General features: G+C 42.3%; 1 protein-coding gene across 3 annotated transcripts in view; it reads left to right on the top strand.

The window, feature by feature from the left end:
• Positions 1-255: 255 nt before the first annotated feature.
• Positions 256-18,539, top strand: part of snrka (SNF related kinase a) — a 38,490-nt gene continuing 20,206 nt past the window's right edge. For 2 of the 3 annotated variants that reach the window (XM_041044032.1, XM_041044031.1), the window contains exons 1-2: positions 256-458; positions 1,295-1,996. In XM_041044032.1, the coding sequence (XP_040899966.1) occupies positions 1,408-1,996 (589 nt within the window). In that variant the 5' untranslated portion in view covers positions 256-458; positions 1,295-1,407. Of the gene's footprint in view, positions 459-1,294; positions 1,997-18,539 lie in introns of those variants that run through there. The other variant, XM_041044033.1, reaches the window with a different exon arrangement.

Genomic DNA, 18,539 nt, shown 5'->3' with positions numbered 1-18,539 from the left:
TAAAAGAAATGATCGACATACGTTGTGATAGATTTACTGGGGGAAATGTTGGCTTTGTGTGCTTTGTTGTCACGCATAGTGTATGTTTTGAAGAGTGGAGGTGTTTTTGGAAAATGTGCAGGGTTTCCTATGTTAATCCTGACAAAAGTATGATCGTATTGGAAATGTCGACACTTCTTTCAGCACTTGAAGGTAGCATCACAGCCCCACCGCCTCGGCTGGGAGGATACAACCATTGCGATTAGGGCTGCCGTCGCCAACGATGCAATTCCTCGTTTTACGGATGAACCCTGGGCACAGGCACCTCTTGAGTGCCACGGTCACCTCGGAGAGGCAGTACCATCCTCGTCTTCTCTGATAATTTGCGATAAGCTTCAGTTGACAACACCAAAACGACCCAAGGTACCCGGTGAAGACCGGACTCAGGGCTTTATGTTTACCGAAGAGAGGCTGAAGAGGTGAGCTGAGCGAGTCGTAGTAACTTTAGCTTGCTACATGCTACATGCTAACTACGGCTCACTGTGTGATATTTAACACCTGTGTACCTGTATGGTTAGCCCCCTGTTACATGGCTAAAATGGGTTTGTGTAGAGATTATTGTCAGGTGGGTTTGTGAATTAGCGGGCAGCGTTTTAACGTTAAAAACAGAAAGAAGTTAACGCCAGTCAGTCAGATAGCTAACGCTGATCAATCAATGAACAACGAGCTAGCCTCTGGAAACGTTAGGCTAATGTTAGTTGGTTGTGCTGCCGCCGGGCCCGTTATGCGGCTGACTTCTGGGCTAGTTTGTCAGATTGCTGTGGTAGAAGACCAGTGGACCATACATGTGATTCTATGAAGCCTTTTTTAATCGTTTCAGAAAAGTTTTACGTGGTTCATTGTAGCTACACGGGATAGCACAGCAGGATAAATTAGCTAACGTTAGTGTTGTAGCCATCCTGTCAAAACAACCCCAACGCCTCCTCTGAATATTCAGCAAACCGGGGATTTATGAATGCACTTTTAAAACGCTAACCTACATATTATTTTGGAAAAGGCTTTGTATAATGTGCTCAATGGGGCCGTTTGCATTCTGTAATGTATCCAAACGTTATTCTGCACAATGTTTCGCGATCAGTAAGGGAGTGGGCAGGTGCATTAATGTTGCCAGACAAATATCAAATTGAGGTGATCATGGGTCATGTTTTGAGCTGTATTTGAACTCAGTTCAAATACAGCTATATAGTCAACTTTGCACATGTACTGAAATCAGTTTTTGTTTGTGACTATTGTAATTTTGTCTCATGTCATGTAGGAAGCGGGAGCCATGGGTTTCTCCTTCAGCCTTCGATGAACTGAACTAATCTGGACCCACACGACTCAGTCAACCAGTCCCTGTCTGCAGTGGGGGCTCCGCACTCTCCTGCTATGGCAGGCTTCAAGCGGGGCTATGATGGCAAGATTGCTGGCCTGTATGATCTTGACAAGACGCTTGGCCGTGGCCACTTTGCTGTGGTCAAGTTGGCACGCCATGTCTTCACTGGGGAGAAAGTGGCAGTGAAGGTGATTGACAAGACTAAGCTGGACACCGTGGCCACAGGTCACCTCTTCCAGGAAGTCCGCTGCATGAAGTTGGTCCAACATCCCAACATTGTGCGCCTGTATGAAGTTATAGACACTCAGACCAAACTTTACCTCATCTTAGAGCTAGGTGATGGAGGGGATATGTTCGACTACATCATGAAACATGAGGAGGGTCTGAATGAAGAGCTGGCTAAGAAATATTTTGCCCAGATTGTCCATGCCATCTCCTACTGCCATCGGCTGCACGTGGTGCACAGAGACCTCAAGCCGGAGAATGTGGTGTTCTTCGAGAAGCAAGGGCTGGTCAAGCTCACTGACTTTGGATTCAGTAACAAGTTTCAGCCGGGGAAAAAGCTGACAACCAGTTGTGGATCTCTGGCATACTCGGCTCCAGAAATACTTTTGGGTGATGAGTATGATGCCCCAGCCGTAGGTATGCAAAACATGTAGGCTGATGAATGATGCTAAAGTAATGAAATGTGTCACAGTGCTAATAAGAACATGGCAGAGAGTTGCAGTGCAGCACTGCCAGACAGATGTGAGCAACATCTTTGATTCCGACCGTAATGGAAATTGTCTCGCTTTCACCCAGGCACTGTAGTCATTTTATTTTGTGTGACCCATTGACTTTTTTTGAGTTGGGTGGACAAGGCTTGTTGCCTGTGGGGGCAACTCGGTGTCCGGTCCACTTGTTAACTTCTTTACCTCTCAAAACGCTAGTGTTTTTAGTCAGAAAACTGACTTTTGGCATCAAGCGCCACATCTCTATCCAAGTCATATTAAAAACCAGCCTCAGAACAGCAGTGTAATGTAGTTGGCAGTGTGGCAAGCACCTGTTTCACACATTTGTTCACACCTTGCTGTAACACCTTGGCTGTTAGTTTGCTTACGGAGCCTGATTTTGGGTTTAGATAGCTTCAATCCAGAGCAGCCATCAATCATATGCCAGGGCCTTGTGCCACACTGAGCATTCAGAGTTGGATTTATTTTAAATATCAAGCTGTGTGTTCTGGCAGTATGCTCAGGACGGTACTTGACACTGACCATTTTGGAGGCTGCCATAGGCCATGTGCTACAAGGTCAGCTTTACTAGCGCCGATGTCCATAGGTGTCCCATTGCACTAAATTAACTGGCTCATTGATTTTCTATGAGGGCTGACAGAGTGCAGACAGACAGATTGTGTGTCCTTCCATGACTGATATAATACCTTTCACATCAGGTAGCTTCATTGATGGCAAAAACATGGCACTAGGTCCAGGTCTTGACCAAGGTAATGACCTGTGTTCAGTTCAGCTTGTTTTTTCGGCCGGTGCGATTGTTTGTGTGATGCTAATCCTGAAGGAGTCTGAAATTGGTCTCATGATTGTTTATGCTTGGAGGCAGTGCTTTCAGAGGCAGTCAACCAGGCTGTATTAGCTTCCCCTTTTTTCGGTCACGGTTCTCACCGACTGAAGTGGTTCGGCAAAGGTAATGAGGAAACTGTGGTTATTTTCTCACTGAGTTTAACACCCATATTGTATGTTTGACCTGGAGCAGTGAAGGAAGTAGTATATTGCTCTGTGGTACTGTCCTGTGCTGTTTGAGCAGTTGCTCTCACTGAAGGAGGTCCACTACCTGAAGCTGGTGCAGCACCCTAATGAAGGCTTTGGAAGCCTTACCTTATCTTGGAGCTAGGTGTATGCGGGTGGGCGGGGGGGTTGGGGGCATGAAACATGAAGAGAGTGGCTGTATGTGGTGCACAGGGACACGTGGGGTTCTCACAGAAGCCGTGGCTGTTCGAGCTTAGTGACCTGTAATATGAGCTCTGTCATGATCAGCATTTTGAAGTTGATGGTGTTTTTCTTTAATGTGAAGTATTTCCATTAACAAGATTACAGATAGCAAATCATAATACCAGGTGCAAGGAGACACCACACTATTGTCCCAGCATTAAAGTATCATTAGTTCACTGAAATTCCAGCGTATGTTAAAATCCTGTAAGTGCTCTTCGCCTGTCATCGTCAACATAGTGAAGTTACAGATTCATATTTGGATTAAGGAGGGGTGGATAGCAAATCTCAATTCTTTCTTGTTACCAACTGAAATATGTCCATAGCATCACGTATTCAAAACTGTGATGTACCAAAAGCTGGCATTAGATGTGTGGTCACACACGGTTAATTTTCTTTACTTTACTTTATTTGATCAGTTAGTTGCTGGATCAGATCAATATTGTGACAGGTTTGACCTAGTAACGACCAAATGCTCATCAAAACATGTTAAAGTTCTCATACTGATACTGATAGCAGTGCTGTCCTCAGCAGCATTGTATCCTCGTGGACATACTGTAAGCACTGGCCACATCGCTCAGCCCGGGGTGTGGTATCACATAGTAATGTTGTAAATAAAGGCAGGAGTGGCTAAACAAAACAAAGAAAGAACAATTCATTCTCTTTATTCTCGATAAATACACCTTCAGTGATGCACGGTTTTCTCAACGCTTACATGTTTGTTGAATTAGTTCTTAGTAGTTTATCCTTATTCCAGACCTATCATACTGTTGAGCATCTTCATCTGAAGACCCAGAATCATCATTTATTTTGTGCCCTGTCTTAAATTGTGTTCTAGTGTAGCTACAGATGCTGCAGGGGATGTTTATGAACAGAGGTTTGAGTATCCAGAGCATCAGGTCAGAAGTGGACCCTGTTGTGTGTTAAGCAGTTTTGTAGCTGTATAATATGCCTTTTACATTCTGTGAATTTATAGTGCATTTCCATCTGCACTGGTTGTGCAGAGAGGCCGTTTGCCACCCTGCACTCAGAATTATTGATAGTCACTGTCCATATGCAGCTCACTATACTTTATTGTGCTGAGCAGAGCTTCTTAGTGGGCCTAACTGTCTGCACTTTCTTCCAGGTGGCTGTTGTGTGTGATGTACTTATAGGCACTGCTAGTAATTGCATAGGTAGTACTTCTGGTTGTGTTACACAGCCACAGCCATCTGCAGCTGTTGTGTTGAGTGTGTACTTAGAGCCATTGATGGCCACTCTCTGGTGCTGTGTTTTTTTTTTTTGCTGGTACTCTTCTGTGCATGGCAGTGCAGTGTAGACAAGTGTCGCAGGGGCTGTTGTGTGTTATGCACTTCTGTGGTCAGAGCAATTAGCCTTGTGTGTTTGTTGGTCTAAAAACGAGGTGAAAGCGCTTATTAGAAAGATGTTCTCTGTGCATTTCCAACAATGTGTAACTTCTCATGTCAGGGACATCAAACCTTAGAGAGGAAACACTGAAGCACACTAAGAGCCATTATAGATTCACCTAATGCCTTTGCCCTCTCTGTGTGCTCCAGTCTTTTCTCTCTGAAGTGAAAGTGCTTACGTGCAGCCCAGGCCATAGAAAGGTTTACTTTTGGTTTTCTTGTGGCTGTCCCTGGGGAGCGGAGTCCTTCTTATCTGCTGGACCTACTTGGAGACATCAGGATAGGAGTGTATTTGTTGGTATGTTTGGGAGATAAGAATGCTCATCATCATCTGAGAACCACAATCTTTGTCTTTGTGTTTCTTCTTCACATAAATGCGAGAGTTGGCAGGGTAAAGTGTTAATTAATTGTAATTAGTTGTTTCATTACAGTCGGTGATGCCTTACCTTCATGGACCAACTGATAGTGGAGACAGGCTAAAGCTTGTATTAAGAAGTTTGTATGTTGTGCTCTAGGCACTCTTTAACCCATGGATAGCCCTCACAATGTCTACAAGTAGCCATTGATGAGCCATATCAACCTATTTACTGCTCTGTGTGCGTGTCCCCTGCAGAGCTGTTGAGCAGGCCTTGGCGTCTGTACCACGAGGGCATCAGAACTTTGTCTCTAGAGAGCAGCTAGAGGGGCTCTTAATTGCAGTCATGGTTACTGTTTCCTGCTGCCAGTAGATGTGGAAGAACAGTTAATCCATGCTGTTATTTGGACTGGGCCAGGAGAGGATGAGAGGGAGGCAGGATGCTGCGATTACACCGTCCTGTAGTTGACACAGACTGGTTGGCTTTGATTAGAACTCATTCATCTGGTTCACACCACTGGGCCAGAGACCAGCTTTCTCATTATCTGTGCCATTTTCCACCCAAAAGAAAATGTTGGTAGGGGTGGCTAAAAGTAGTTTACGTTGAAATAGCTGATGTGATTACTTCTCGGGTAGATGTGTTTTGTCAGCTCAGAGTGTAAGACTTAATATCATATCATACCATATTATAAGAACAATAAGGACAAAATGAATTCAGATATATGTGAATGCAACAAAATTATTCTCTATGTGAGTAATCAGTGTGCTCTGAAGTCTATTATTATTATTGCTAGTGGTTGATCTGTGAAAAAAAAAAGTACATCGCAGTCCCTTCTATCTCTGTTTGTTCTGGTTTCCCTTTTACATAAAACACCGGTGTTAAATGGTCAGGGTCACAGGCATCCTTCAGTGGCCCTGCTGGCTTTTGTTTCTTTACCATCAGAGTAGTTACCGTGGAAAGAAAAGAGCTTGTGTAAATGTTAAGTGGTTTAGCTTCAGGATTTACATTGTTCCTGTCCAGGGTCGGTTCTGTCCCAGTGAATCTGGCTTATCTCCGCTGCGGATTTTGTTTCATCCGTTCTAACTCTGTCATGCCTGGTTTGTAACAGTAACCCAGAGCTAGCAGTTCATTGATACAACCACTGTGTAAATCAGAGACTTTAATGTTTGTCCTTCTAGTTAGAATGACAGGTGCTGCTGATGTTACAAAACCAGTCGTGTTGTAGTTGATTATGGACTGTACTCAAAATGATATTCAAATTCACATTTTAGGTTAGATTGTGAATGCAGAACGCCGAGCCTCCTGCTGACTGCCTTTATTTGTCTTTGAGCTGCATTTGCTCTCAGCCTGAGGCATTTTCTGATGGCAGACCGAGATAGAAAGATGCATGTGTGAAGACAAGTACAACAGTTTTACAACAGTGCTAACATTATACTCTGCATATACACTTTTCTGACCTTGCTTGCTTCTGCCGCTGGTAGGCCGAGGCATGTAACTGCAAGGTGGTAATTCTGTAATTGTGTTGTAGATTTAATTCTAAATGAGAGAGTTTTCACTGTGTTATTATGGTTTAGGGAGTGATTGATGGACAAAATGATAAGTTTATTAATTTAGGATTAAATCTACAACAAAATAAAATGTGCAAAAAGTACTATGTCAGTGTTTTAGGATTGTCTGGAGATCTCTGAATGACATCGTCTTGTTGTGCGCTCTTCGTCTAATAATGGCCTAATGACACTGAACAGGAGAATTAGTGCCACCAACTCTTTATCTCAGTGCTCTCATCTCTTAATATTTGCAATTTCCTCAGCCCATTTTCTGGCAATTTGATTAGTTGCACTACATTTGGATGAAAATCTGTCTAGTGAGCCAGCATGCACAACACCAGGATACTGAAAGTGATGCAGCTAAATGGGATTCAGCCATCATTAAACTGATTATTTATACCTGTACTAATTCTTTTGTGGCATGCCAAAATGTCTTCTGTGCTTCTGATTTTCAAGTCAATTTTTTTCTTTGGCTTATACTGGTAACTAATAGAGTACATCACAGTTTATTTATTTAATTTTTTTTTAAATTTTTTATCAGCCCTTATCAGTTTTCACCTCCATAGAGTCAAAGTAGGTCTACAGCTAAGTTGTGTGATTGTTTTACAAAGAGCCGAACTCCTCCAATACCTGCCATACCAAAGATATTTAAAAGTCAAAGTATATAGGGAATAGAGAATCAAGCTGAGAAGTGTTTTGTGTTTGCTGACGTCATGGTATTGCTATTCTTAAAGCTTGACATCCTGGGTCACAGGATTGTGATTCCTGGTCTGGTATAAAGTCGCTGCGTTGCTGCAGCTGCTGTAGTTGATCAGAACAGAGGGTGTATGAGAACGTGTCTAGAGTTACCATTGAATAGAAGGTCCAGTCTTAATTAAGTTGCTCAGAAGTTATGGGCCTATATAGCCTGCTGTACTGTCAAGGGAAATATATGCATCTGTATGTGTGTCCCACTTACATCCTGTGAAGTGACACTCAGAAGGAGACACCTTGCAGGGAAGCTGAATCTCAAGGGAGAGAGGGCTTTTGAGGAGCGCTGCATGTGAATGAAGGATGGGAATATCGGAATATATGCATCTTGCTCTGTTTCAGTTAATACCAGCGATACTAATGACCCCCAAGAGTTGGCAGGGCTGGTCTAATTCTTCAAATCAGGGGCAACACAAAATTCCCAAGAGCATCCGGAGCACACTACATGTGAGAATTGCTGCTTCTACTTGCTATATAACTTGTGAATCATTATCTATATGTGTGGCTATAATACTTAGATGTCTATATTAGTGGTGCCTTAGTCTTTCTGCTGCCTCTTTTGCATTCATTTCAAAGCATAAGAATACAGTAAGTGGGTAGACTAATACGTGTCCGTGTGAATGTGTGTGTGAGAAAGAGGAACGATAGAGACTGACTTAAGTACACTGGCTGAGGGAGCAAATGCTCAGCTGTCAGTCAGTTATAGTGGGGATTAGTCAAAGCTAGCTGGGCACCTTAGTCAAAGGTTCCACTGGTAGACTTTACTTTTAGGATGAGAGCCCACAGTGCTAACAGCAGAAGGACTCATGACATTTCATGACTTGGAGGAAAAAGCATGTCTTTTGCTGAGTGAAAAATCCTGAATTGTTCTGTTTTTTTTTGTTAACAGTTCTGTCCTATACTGTGATTTGATTCATGATTTTTACATGATTATATCTATTTGAAAATGAATAACAAAAACCTAGACTTTAGCAATGCCAGCATTTTTACCCACACTAGTGGTGTGGTTCTGAAGATGCCAGTATCGGTCGGTCTGCGATGTTGGTCTAGATTGAAATATCTTAACTATTGGAGGGATTACCGTTCAATTTTGTCCATAACATTTATGATTCCAAATGGATGAATCCTAAGGACCTCTGGTTCTCTGACTTTCCCTCTAGTGCCGTCATGTGATTCGAAATTGTGGCTTTGAGTGAACTATCTTAATAATATTGGATGAATTGCCATGAAATCTGGTACAGACGTTCATTTTCACCTCATGATGAAGTGCGATAATGTTGGTCATCCCCTGACATTTCATCTAGCATCAGGTCAAAATTGTAATTTGCTCAATACTTTGGGTTATGACTGATTAACTTGACATTCCATCAGGTTCTGCTTTGCTGTGTGTTTAGTCCTCATATGCAAAATTTGGATGCTAATACACTCATCACAGCATCACTGTCAGTGGCTTTCACTCATTATCCGTCAGCAATTGAATAAAATTATTACACCTTAAGCATGTATGATACAGCATGGCAGTGTGTGTGTACCAACGCAGGGACAGGTAGTTGGCAGTTTGACGCACCCTCTGTGATTCAGCCCTCAGGTACAGGCAAGTGCACTATATTTCTAAGCTGACCGTTGGGGGACTACCCCACCAGTCATTAGCTCTCTTTCTTCTAGGTCTTTGTGGTTCCCAGGTGCAGGGTTTACAGTGGGGACTCATCACTCTGAGGGCAGTAGAGTGCCAATTAGTTTTTTTTGGACTTGAGCTGAAAATTGGGATATGACCGTGGAGGTGGGATTGACACCGTTTGGATTTCTACTTGACAGAAATGTAACCACTGTGCAGTTTCTATTGTGTTGCCATCTTTTATTCTAGAGCCTACCATGATTTTCAAAGACATGAAAGGAGCAGAGCAATTCATGGTAGATTTGTTGACGGCAGCTATACTTATGTAGCTGCTGCACTCTTACCTGCTGATGCCTAGGCAACACAATTTGACTCCTCTGACCCCTTACTCAGACTGGGTCTTAGCAAGCTTAGAGTGCACTTCAGAATCATTAACACAGTGGTATGACTAAGGCCTTTGTGTTGTGAAGGAGGTATGTGAAATCACAAGTAGATGATAGTGATTTTGATAAGCTGACTCATCAAACAGAGCGTTTGTACTAGCCAGCATTACTGGCAGGTAAATGTCAGTGTTAGTGTTAGTTTGACTTAAAGAATTCAGATTTTGTTGAGTATTATTTTCATTATCCATGAACCTGGCAATTACTCTTTGATGAAATGATTGTACAGCTTCAGAAAAGAGTACAAAGTAACCATCTAATTAAGTGAGAAAATTTGCTCTTAATATGCAGCATTTTCAGGCTTATGTTTACCAGCCAGTGCTGCCTGTTGACATCCCAGAGATATGACAGTATCATGATGTGCCACTGTTACAACTGAAAATACAGTGATACACTGTAAATTGAAGCTGCATCATCCCTCGCTGCCAAGATGTGTAGCCAAAGTTTACGGCATGGTCTGTGTGTTATCAGCTGGAGGCAGAGGAGGTGTGTGATCTGTCACAGTGTGTGTGCTGCCAGGCTCTACACCGGTATCTGTTTTCAACATCAATGTGAGATGTTTCCATTTTGACTCGGCCTTCTGACTGTGGCTTGTCCTCTCCTGTACCCCTCTGTCATCTTTTCCATTCCCTTCACTTCCTGAACAGAAGTCGAGGTTGAGCTGGCAGATGTCTAGACTGCTCTGGATCCGACACATCTGCTATTAATACACACACACTGAGCTGCTGAGTGGGACAGGCACTCTCTGGTTGACTTATCCGCAAGTTCACATCCTCGATAAAGCAGCCAGCACTGTATTGCATCTGGTCAGCACTTGGTGAGCCAGCCAAGCAGTGAATCAGTCAGCTGTGTTCTCATTTGCTGTCAGTCTTTCTTTCCAGTGCTAGTTGAAATGGATATAGAGGCCACACCCTATTGATACTTTTCTTAATCACATATTAAATAAAGACACTTACAGACATATCCACTGTAAAACTATATATATATATATATATATATATATATATATATATATATATATATATATATATATATATATATATATATATATATATATATATATGAAGGAGAGGAGATGAAGAAAGGAAATGATATTGGCCTTAGTTCTAACCAAAGAAAGAGCTGCTTGATTAACTCACTATGATTCCACTGTAGAGAAAGGACAGCAAACAAGCAGGCAAACAGAGGTGATTAAGTATAATTATTCCTTTCAGTGATCCATGACAAATTAGAGGTGGTGCTGCTGTGTGCAATGAGGCCCATCACTCTGTATCATCACAGGCCACTGGATAGGTGTAGTTGGATGCTTGGCACGCTAATTGAATGACTGGTTGATATGCAGACGAACATGTTTGTGGAACAACTTACAGGCTGGCTTGTTAGGCTGGCATCTGCCAGTGGTGAAATATGGGTATGAAATGTATGCACTCTAAAGTACCCTACATATTCCAACACTGGAATGGAAAAGTAGTGTCCATGACATATACACTACCTTTCTTTTTGTTTTTTGCTATTCCACAATACAATGTGTTACATGTTATAGATGTAAAATCTACTGTTGTCTTATGTGTCAAAATAATATCATCCATGAGTTTCCAAAAATTCAAACAAATTTCACTGTTCCCTATATTAAACACTGAGAGCCAGTTTTATAGGGAATAGTGAATGAGTGAATGAGTGAATGAGTGAAAGAGGCACGGCCCAGGCCCAGAGGTGCTCAGAATCATGGAAACTTTGAATAGCTATGGTTCCATGGCTGTTGAGCAAAATCAATCTGATAACGAGGACCATGTGATTGTGGTTGAAAGCTTTTAAGAACAGCTACTAAACTGACCTTGATGTGGGATTGTTTTGTCAACATTGTCATCACATTTTAAATGCAGGGCCTTGACAATTTTAGTTCTAGTAGAAAGAAAAGCTAGAGTAAAATCCTTGAAGCTGTTGATAATAATATTTCTCAGTGCTCATCTGGTCCAGTTCTTTCAGCGTCGTCCCCTCTTATTGGTACTCTGGCTGCTGTCAGTTCAAGCTGCTTGGTGGTTTGTCAGAGCAAAATGCCTGAATGCAGAGTAAGAGAGGACAAGATGCCAAGACACAAATCCCACTGTCGCTAATTAAAGTATCATGGTGCTGTCGTCACACAGAGATGAGGAGGAGGAGATGTTCAGTAGGTTGTAGATGTATGTGTGTGTTTGGGGGAATGGGGACTGGGAAGGACAAGTAGATAAGTAGAACAAGGTGGTTATGACAGACAATTTTAGGAAGAGGAGTGAGGGAAAAGGAAGTATTGGGCAAAGGCTTAGTACAGTTGCATCAGTGAGGAGAGACTGGCAATGACTTTGGAGGTTTTAGAAGGGTTGAAGAATAGCTGGATTGCTGGTGTAAAGGGCAAGGAGGATAATGGCGCAGGATCGCTGGTAAAAAAAAGAACTGATCAAGGCAAGTGGATTGAGGTGTATGATTGTAGAGAAAGGCAAAGCCAATATAAAAACATAGGAATCAAATGGGAGCATAAGCAAGGTTGTCTGGAGGAGGGCGAAGGGAAGCACAGGGGGATAGAGGAAAGTGGAGCTGGGTTCTTCCTGCTTCCTCTAAGAGCATTGTTTGTTTGTTTGTTCAGGCCAAGATGGGAATACATTTTTATTATGTGGTTATATATTATTTCCAGAGTTGTCAATTTTATACCAGCTGTTTTGCCTTCCTGACTGTGTGCATTGCCGGTGTGAGTCTGAATTCAAGCTTCCTCTGTTTGTAAATCACTTGGGAACACAGCGCTTCAAATGTAAATGTGAAATATAATTGTAGGATTACATACCTGCCTTTCCCAGACTGTGTGAGACAGAAACACTGTCAACAAATATTGATGTGTAAGGCTGCTATGTTATTGTGTGCCAGTGTTCATGTGTTGACAGATTTGCCAGGGGGCCCTGACAGAGGCACTTTTCATTCTCTAGTTTGAGATGGGGGAGCTAGAGTTGCTATGGTAACAGATGCTGTGAATGTGAGTTAGCCAGGTGTGAGGTAGTACTCCTGTGGTCCCTTGGGGGTCTCTGCCTCTGCTCCCCACCCCTCTCCACCACTGGCATTGGTCAAACTTGGACACATATTTACAAATGCACACTAATGTAAGAGACGATGTGGATGACACACAGATATATTGATAACACAAATTAACAGATAAATGTCACCTTACTGGTATTAAAGTTGTAATGCTAAAGCCTTGAGGTTATAGCTTAAAGACAAAATAGTTATGTGGAGTGTATATGCTGCAGGCCATTTCTGGGATAAGCTCTTTGACCTGGTTGTGGCACCTGTATAGTTTTCTTTCATAGTGCAGCGGGTCCCAGGAGGTCCTGGGGTTGTTTATAGTTACATAACACACTTTTCACTTCCAAGCATGACTAAATGAAACATGTTTATAAGACCAGATCAAAAGCTCTGGTGGTTTATAGTTTAAACTACAGCAGGAGCACAAAGTGTACATCAGCTCCTTTGTAACTAAAAGCTCAAAGAATGACATTTCTTGAGGCGAGCTTTGTTGTCAAGGGATTTAATATTAGTAGATATCAGTATGCATGGAACATGCACAGCTGTACATACACAAAATTGTTCCGGATCAGTCTAGTGTTGGCTTTCTTATGTTAGATGCATGAGTAATTACATGCTGTGTTGTTAATTAGATTTTAGAACAGAGGAGAAATGGTGAATGATCTGCACTCTGCTAGGATTTGCTTCTCTCTCAGGTTTTCCCTCGGTTAGTGTTATTATGGTTATTATGGTTATTAGCTGTGCAGTAGGCCAACAGAAGCACTGAGTTTGTTTCACAACATTCGGATATAGTTGTCTTTTGCATATGTAGCCATTCTAGCAGTGCCAGAAATAGAAATGGAAATGTTGATCAGTCATGCCGTCCACCACTTTGCTCTAGACTAAAATAACTCACCTTCTGTGTGGATTACTATGAAATTCAGTACACACATTCATGTTCCCCTCTAGATCACTTCAGTAAACCTTAACTCTTCAGCAACTGCTGTGGTCAGCACCATGTTTGTTGTTGCATTAAAACTTGGCTCTGAAATGCAGCAAAGTACAAGTGGCTCCTCAAAACTGTACTTGAGTTACTTTCCATTGCTAGTTTTTAGTGATAATTGGCAAATATTAGCATGCTAACACGCTAAACTAAGGTGGTGAACATGGTAAACATCAGGCCTAAACTTTCTAGTTGCCATCCATAATTCTAAATAAAAGTCATATGCAGCAAATGCCATGTTAGTAGTTTAAGAATTAGGGATTTTAGTCTCTTTGATATTCAGATCAGGGGAGAAGCCCCCAGCCATCATGCTAATATAAGACAACATGAGGCAGGAGATGCCTGAGAGAGAGCTGCACTTTATTCTGGGGCTCTGGCTCTCATCCATATTCAGCAACAGCAGCTCTGCTCATCACTGAGAGCCAGCATATTTCTGTTCTCCTTCCTCTCCCTGTCTTACTCACCCTCTTCCTCTTTGGCTCAGTTGCTTGCACACACTAACCCCTCATATGCACAGATATCCTACCCCCACATACATTTACTATTTTATATTCTTTAATTTATAGCAAAATAAATCCTCCTCCTAATCAGCGAGCCACTGATTTGCTGTCTGCATCAATTCATCCTGGCTGCTCCTGTGCGCCGTGGTTCTTTCAACATCTGTTGCTCTTTCTCTCACTGGCAGGACGAGGAGGAGGAATATGCCCCAGTGATACAATTAACATTTGGAATGGCACATGAAAAAAAAAATCCCTCATAACCCTCAAAGAGAAAAAAAGTGCTGGCACCATTATTTTTCACCCGCTTGAAACCTTTTGAGCCTCGGTTGGTTTAGGGAGATTTGTGCTTGTTAATAGAGCAGAGTGGGAGAGCTGTGGCATGTCTCTCTGTCTCTGTCTGTCTGTTTATTCCTGCCTTCCTGTATGTTTGGGGTTAGGTCTGGTTGGTCTTAGCCAGCATTCTTTCTGAGACGTCACTCGCTCGCCGTCTTCCAGCGTCTGCGGCCTTCTTTAGGTGTCAAAATGATTAATTGATGTATTTATTACAAGCCATGCTAGATGCTACATTATGATAACATGACAAAAAGCAGGAAAGGCTCCTGGGAATTGTTTAATGAGAGTGAAGAGTGAATAAAACATTTCAGAATGGAAACTCTGAACAGGATGTGAAGAATTAACATGCTTTTTTTACTGAAATCCAGGTGTACAGCCAGTCTACAGTGCTCCCAGGTTTCAAGGCTACTCTCACACTCTGACAAGCCCAGGTGATGTCTAAACTGTAATTGGGCGTGTGTGCATCTTTATGATTTGCCACAGGTTATAGCAGAATCATTAGCACGTTGAGACGTGTCAGGAGGATGTGTGTGTGTGTGTGTGTGTGTGAGGAGAGAAGGTGGATGCATCATGAAACTAGCATCATGACAGCGTTTCATCTTTTTTATCTCTTCCAAGGACCCTGTCATCTAAATGTACCTTTTTTCTTCCTGAACACACACACACACACACAGTGCATTACTCCCAGGTTGCTGTAGTTGAGAGTGAACTGGTGCTATTAGTCGGTGCTGTCGTTACAAATTGAGGATGGGCGGATTTGGAATTTACAGTACAGATAGAGATCCTGGGCACTTGGACTGGTACGATTCTTCTAAAACATTTATTTTGATCTTACATTAAACAAAAGTCTTTTTTGTCCTGGAGAATGAATTTCCTATGTGATATTTTTAATCACTGATTACTCTAACTGAAAGTCAGACTATGTTGATCTCTGTGGCAACATCAGTGCAACTTACACTTAGAGAATCTGTAATTTGGCAGGAGGTTTCAAATGCTTAAAGGTGTCAAACGTCCCTGATAGTTTGAGGTACAGACCCAGTGCTCCCCACTGGGTCTCTGAAAGCAGAGACATGCTCGATGACATTTCAGACAAGCCAGCAGACGAAAGCAAAGTTCTCTCTTTCTGTCTCTTGCAGCCTCTCTTGTCTTGTAGTAGCTCACATAAGAATTGTTTTAGAATACACTTACTGTGCACTTTATTAGGAACACCTGTACACTTGCTCATTCGTGCAGTTATCCAATCAGTCAGTGATGTGTCAGCAGTTCAGTGCATAACATCCTGCACATACAGGTCAGGAGCTTCAGTTAGTGTTTACATCAAACATCAGAATTGGAGAAAAATGTGATCTCAGTGACTCTGACTGTGACGTGATTGTTGGTTTGAGTGTTTGTGAAACGGCTGGTCTCCTGGGATTTCCACATACAACAGTCTCTAGAGTTTAACTCAGAAAGCATCCAGTGAAGCAGCAGCTCTGAGGATGGAAACGCTTTGTTGATGAGAGAGGTCAGAGGTCAGACTGGTTGGAGCTGACAGAAAGGTTACGCTAACTCAGATAACCACTCTTTACAACTGTGCTGAGCAGAGAAGCATCTCAGAATGAATAACACGTCCAACCTTGAGGAGGATGGACTACAACAGCAGAGACCATGTCAGGTTCCAGTCCTGTCAGCCAACAACAGAGATCTGAGGCTGCAGTGGACACAGGTTCACCAACACTGGACAGATAGAAAACTGAGCCTGGTCTGATGGATCTGGATTTCTGCTGAGGCTGCAGATGGTAGGGTCAGAATCTGGAGTCAGCAGCATGAATCCATGAGTCAGCATGAGGTGACTGTTGACACCTGCTTTGTGTCAACAGTCCAGGCTGCTGGTGGTGTGGGGGATGTTATCTTGTTTCACTTTGGGCCTTAATGACCAATCAGTCATGGTCTGAATGTCACGGTCTGTCTGAGTATTGTTGCTGACCATGTTCATCCCTTCATGGCCACAGTTCACCATCTTCTAATGGCTACTTCCAGCAGGATAATGCTCCATGTCACAAAGTTACAGACTCCAGACCTGGATCCAGTAGAACACCTTTGGGATGTGGTAGAACAGGAGGTTGACAGCATGAATGTAGTGATGAATCATGTCAACATGGAGCAGAAGCTAAGGGGAAGGTTTCCAACACCTGGTAAATCCATGAGAGCAAAAAGAGGAACTATCCAGTGTTTGTGCAGTGTTCCTGATGTTATCAAACACCTATCAACAATAGATAAGAGTTCATTATGAGAGATGTTAAGGTGTTTTTTTTTGTCATTACGGGCCGTGAAGAATTAAGACCGCAGCTAGTAAGCTAGTAAGTAAGCTAGTAGTTTAAAATTTTGTTATAGTTTGTGGCAAATTAAAACGCTCCCTACCCCTCATTCATATCCTCTATTCGAAGCTACCAGTTCAGACAATCCTCAACTACCGGTGTCCACACTGTGTGGAGATATGTAACCTCCGTTCTTTGTATTTTGGATGACCAGATGTTATATTTAGACATTTAAAAAACATTAAAATGACTGAAACACATTGGTTAGGGTTTGGGTTTGGGTCAGGGTTTGAGTGCATTTTTGGTAATTAAAATAAGTAATAGATTTTGGTACAAACACTCAACACAAAACAAATAAAGGGTTTAGTCGTGGCAGTTCTTAAAGCACTTCTCAGGAGGGCAAACAAGGCCAAACATTTGGGGTGGGCTACTAAATACCAGCATTTCATAGTGGATGACTGGAAAAAAAAAGCTGTGTTTACTGATGAATCCAAGTTTGAGATTTATGGCCGTACCATATGGGGGAATGTGAGGAGATGAACAGGAGAGAGAACGAGACCACAGAGTATCAAACCAACATGAAACATGGTGCTAGGGATATTCAAAGCTTGGTACGGAGTTGGACACCTGCATTGAATTGACTACGCCCTGACCCAGGAGAAGTTCCCCTCCATTCTTCAGAGACATTCTGTTCCCTGTTCACAAACTACGCTCGAGTGCTCGCTGGCATCTGACGATAAATGAAGGAATCTCTCTGTCTTTCTCTGTCCCCACCCAAGCATGATATATTAGGATTATTAACAGGCAGAACAAGTAATTTATGCACCGCTGCTGTTATGGTAATGAAACTTTACTCCATTACTCCATATTCTCTCTTTCCTTTAAGCCATGAATGAGTGAGAAAATGGCTTAAACTAACATCACTGACTGTTTTTTACAGTCTGTTAATTGTTTCAGGTATTTTCTTTGCTGATGCCAAAATACATTTGCCAGTGGTTTTCTTAACTGCGTAATACTGCAGTGATGAAATAAATCCATATCACGCCCATTTTATGTTAAGTTCTTCAGTATAATAGAGATTCTCCAGCTCAGGGAAACTCCGACACACAGGGATGATGTGGTTTTATTTAATGTTTTTCACAGGATGTTGGTTAATTTTTATGGTCAGTGTAGAGGCTGTAATTTGAGCTGTACTTGGTTATACTGATTCCTAATATTGTATTTAATATCATGTACATATATATGTGTGTGTGTGTGTGTGTGTGGATGGATGGAAAGATGTAGGGTGGAGACAGAGCTGCAGCAGGTTTGCATGACAGTGAGTGAGATCTTAAGCAGATCTACATCTGTCAGCCAAAGTGCCCTCTCCACTCTGTCTGCCTGCCAGTGACAGTGCCATTTATGTTAATGTGATGAGAGCGACTGGAAGGCCAGGAGAACGTTTGAGTGTCCCTCAGGTTTGACAGCTCTGTACATGTTAGTGACAGCCTCTTGAACTGCTGTCCATTAATGGGACTGCTGTATTCGTGTAGGTGTCTTTTTTTCGTGCTTCGTAATCTTAGGGCAGTAAATTTCATATAAAGACTGTGTGACAACATTTGTCTAATGTGAAGCTGAGTAATGAGCAAAGTGAAGCCAGTGGGCTCCTTCTGCTGACTTGCACCTGATAGATTTGGCTCTCCTCTCTCTTTGCTGTTTGCATTATCAGACGTCTGTGCTGCACTGCGCTGTACTTTTGTTCTGGCGTTTAGTTGTGTATCTGTTTGAACCACTGCACAGCATTGAGAGCTGTGTGGCATTCTTCTGATTCTTCTCCTTCATTTTCCTGTTTACACTTAGTTTCTATTTTTTTCCAGCGCTGCTTGCATCTGCGTGGGAACACACTGTTTTGAGTTTGTAGGTGTTTCTATCCTCAAAAAAGAAAATCAATAA

This window comes from Toxotes jaculatrix, chromosome 8 (genome assembly GCF_017976425.1).
Source record: "Toxotes jaculatrix isolate fToxJac2 chromosome 8, fToxJac2.pri, whole genome shotgun sequence".
NCBI classification, from domain to species: domain Eukaryota; kingdom Metazoa; phylum Chordata; class Actinopteri; family Toxotidae; genus Toxotes; species Toxotes jaculatrix.
Note: the sequence above shows the minus strand (reverse complement) of the source record. Positions and strands in the feature narration are given on the sequence as shown.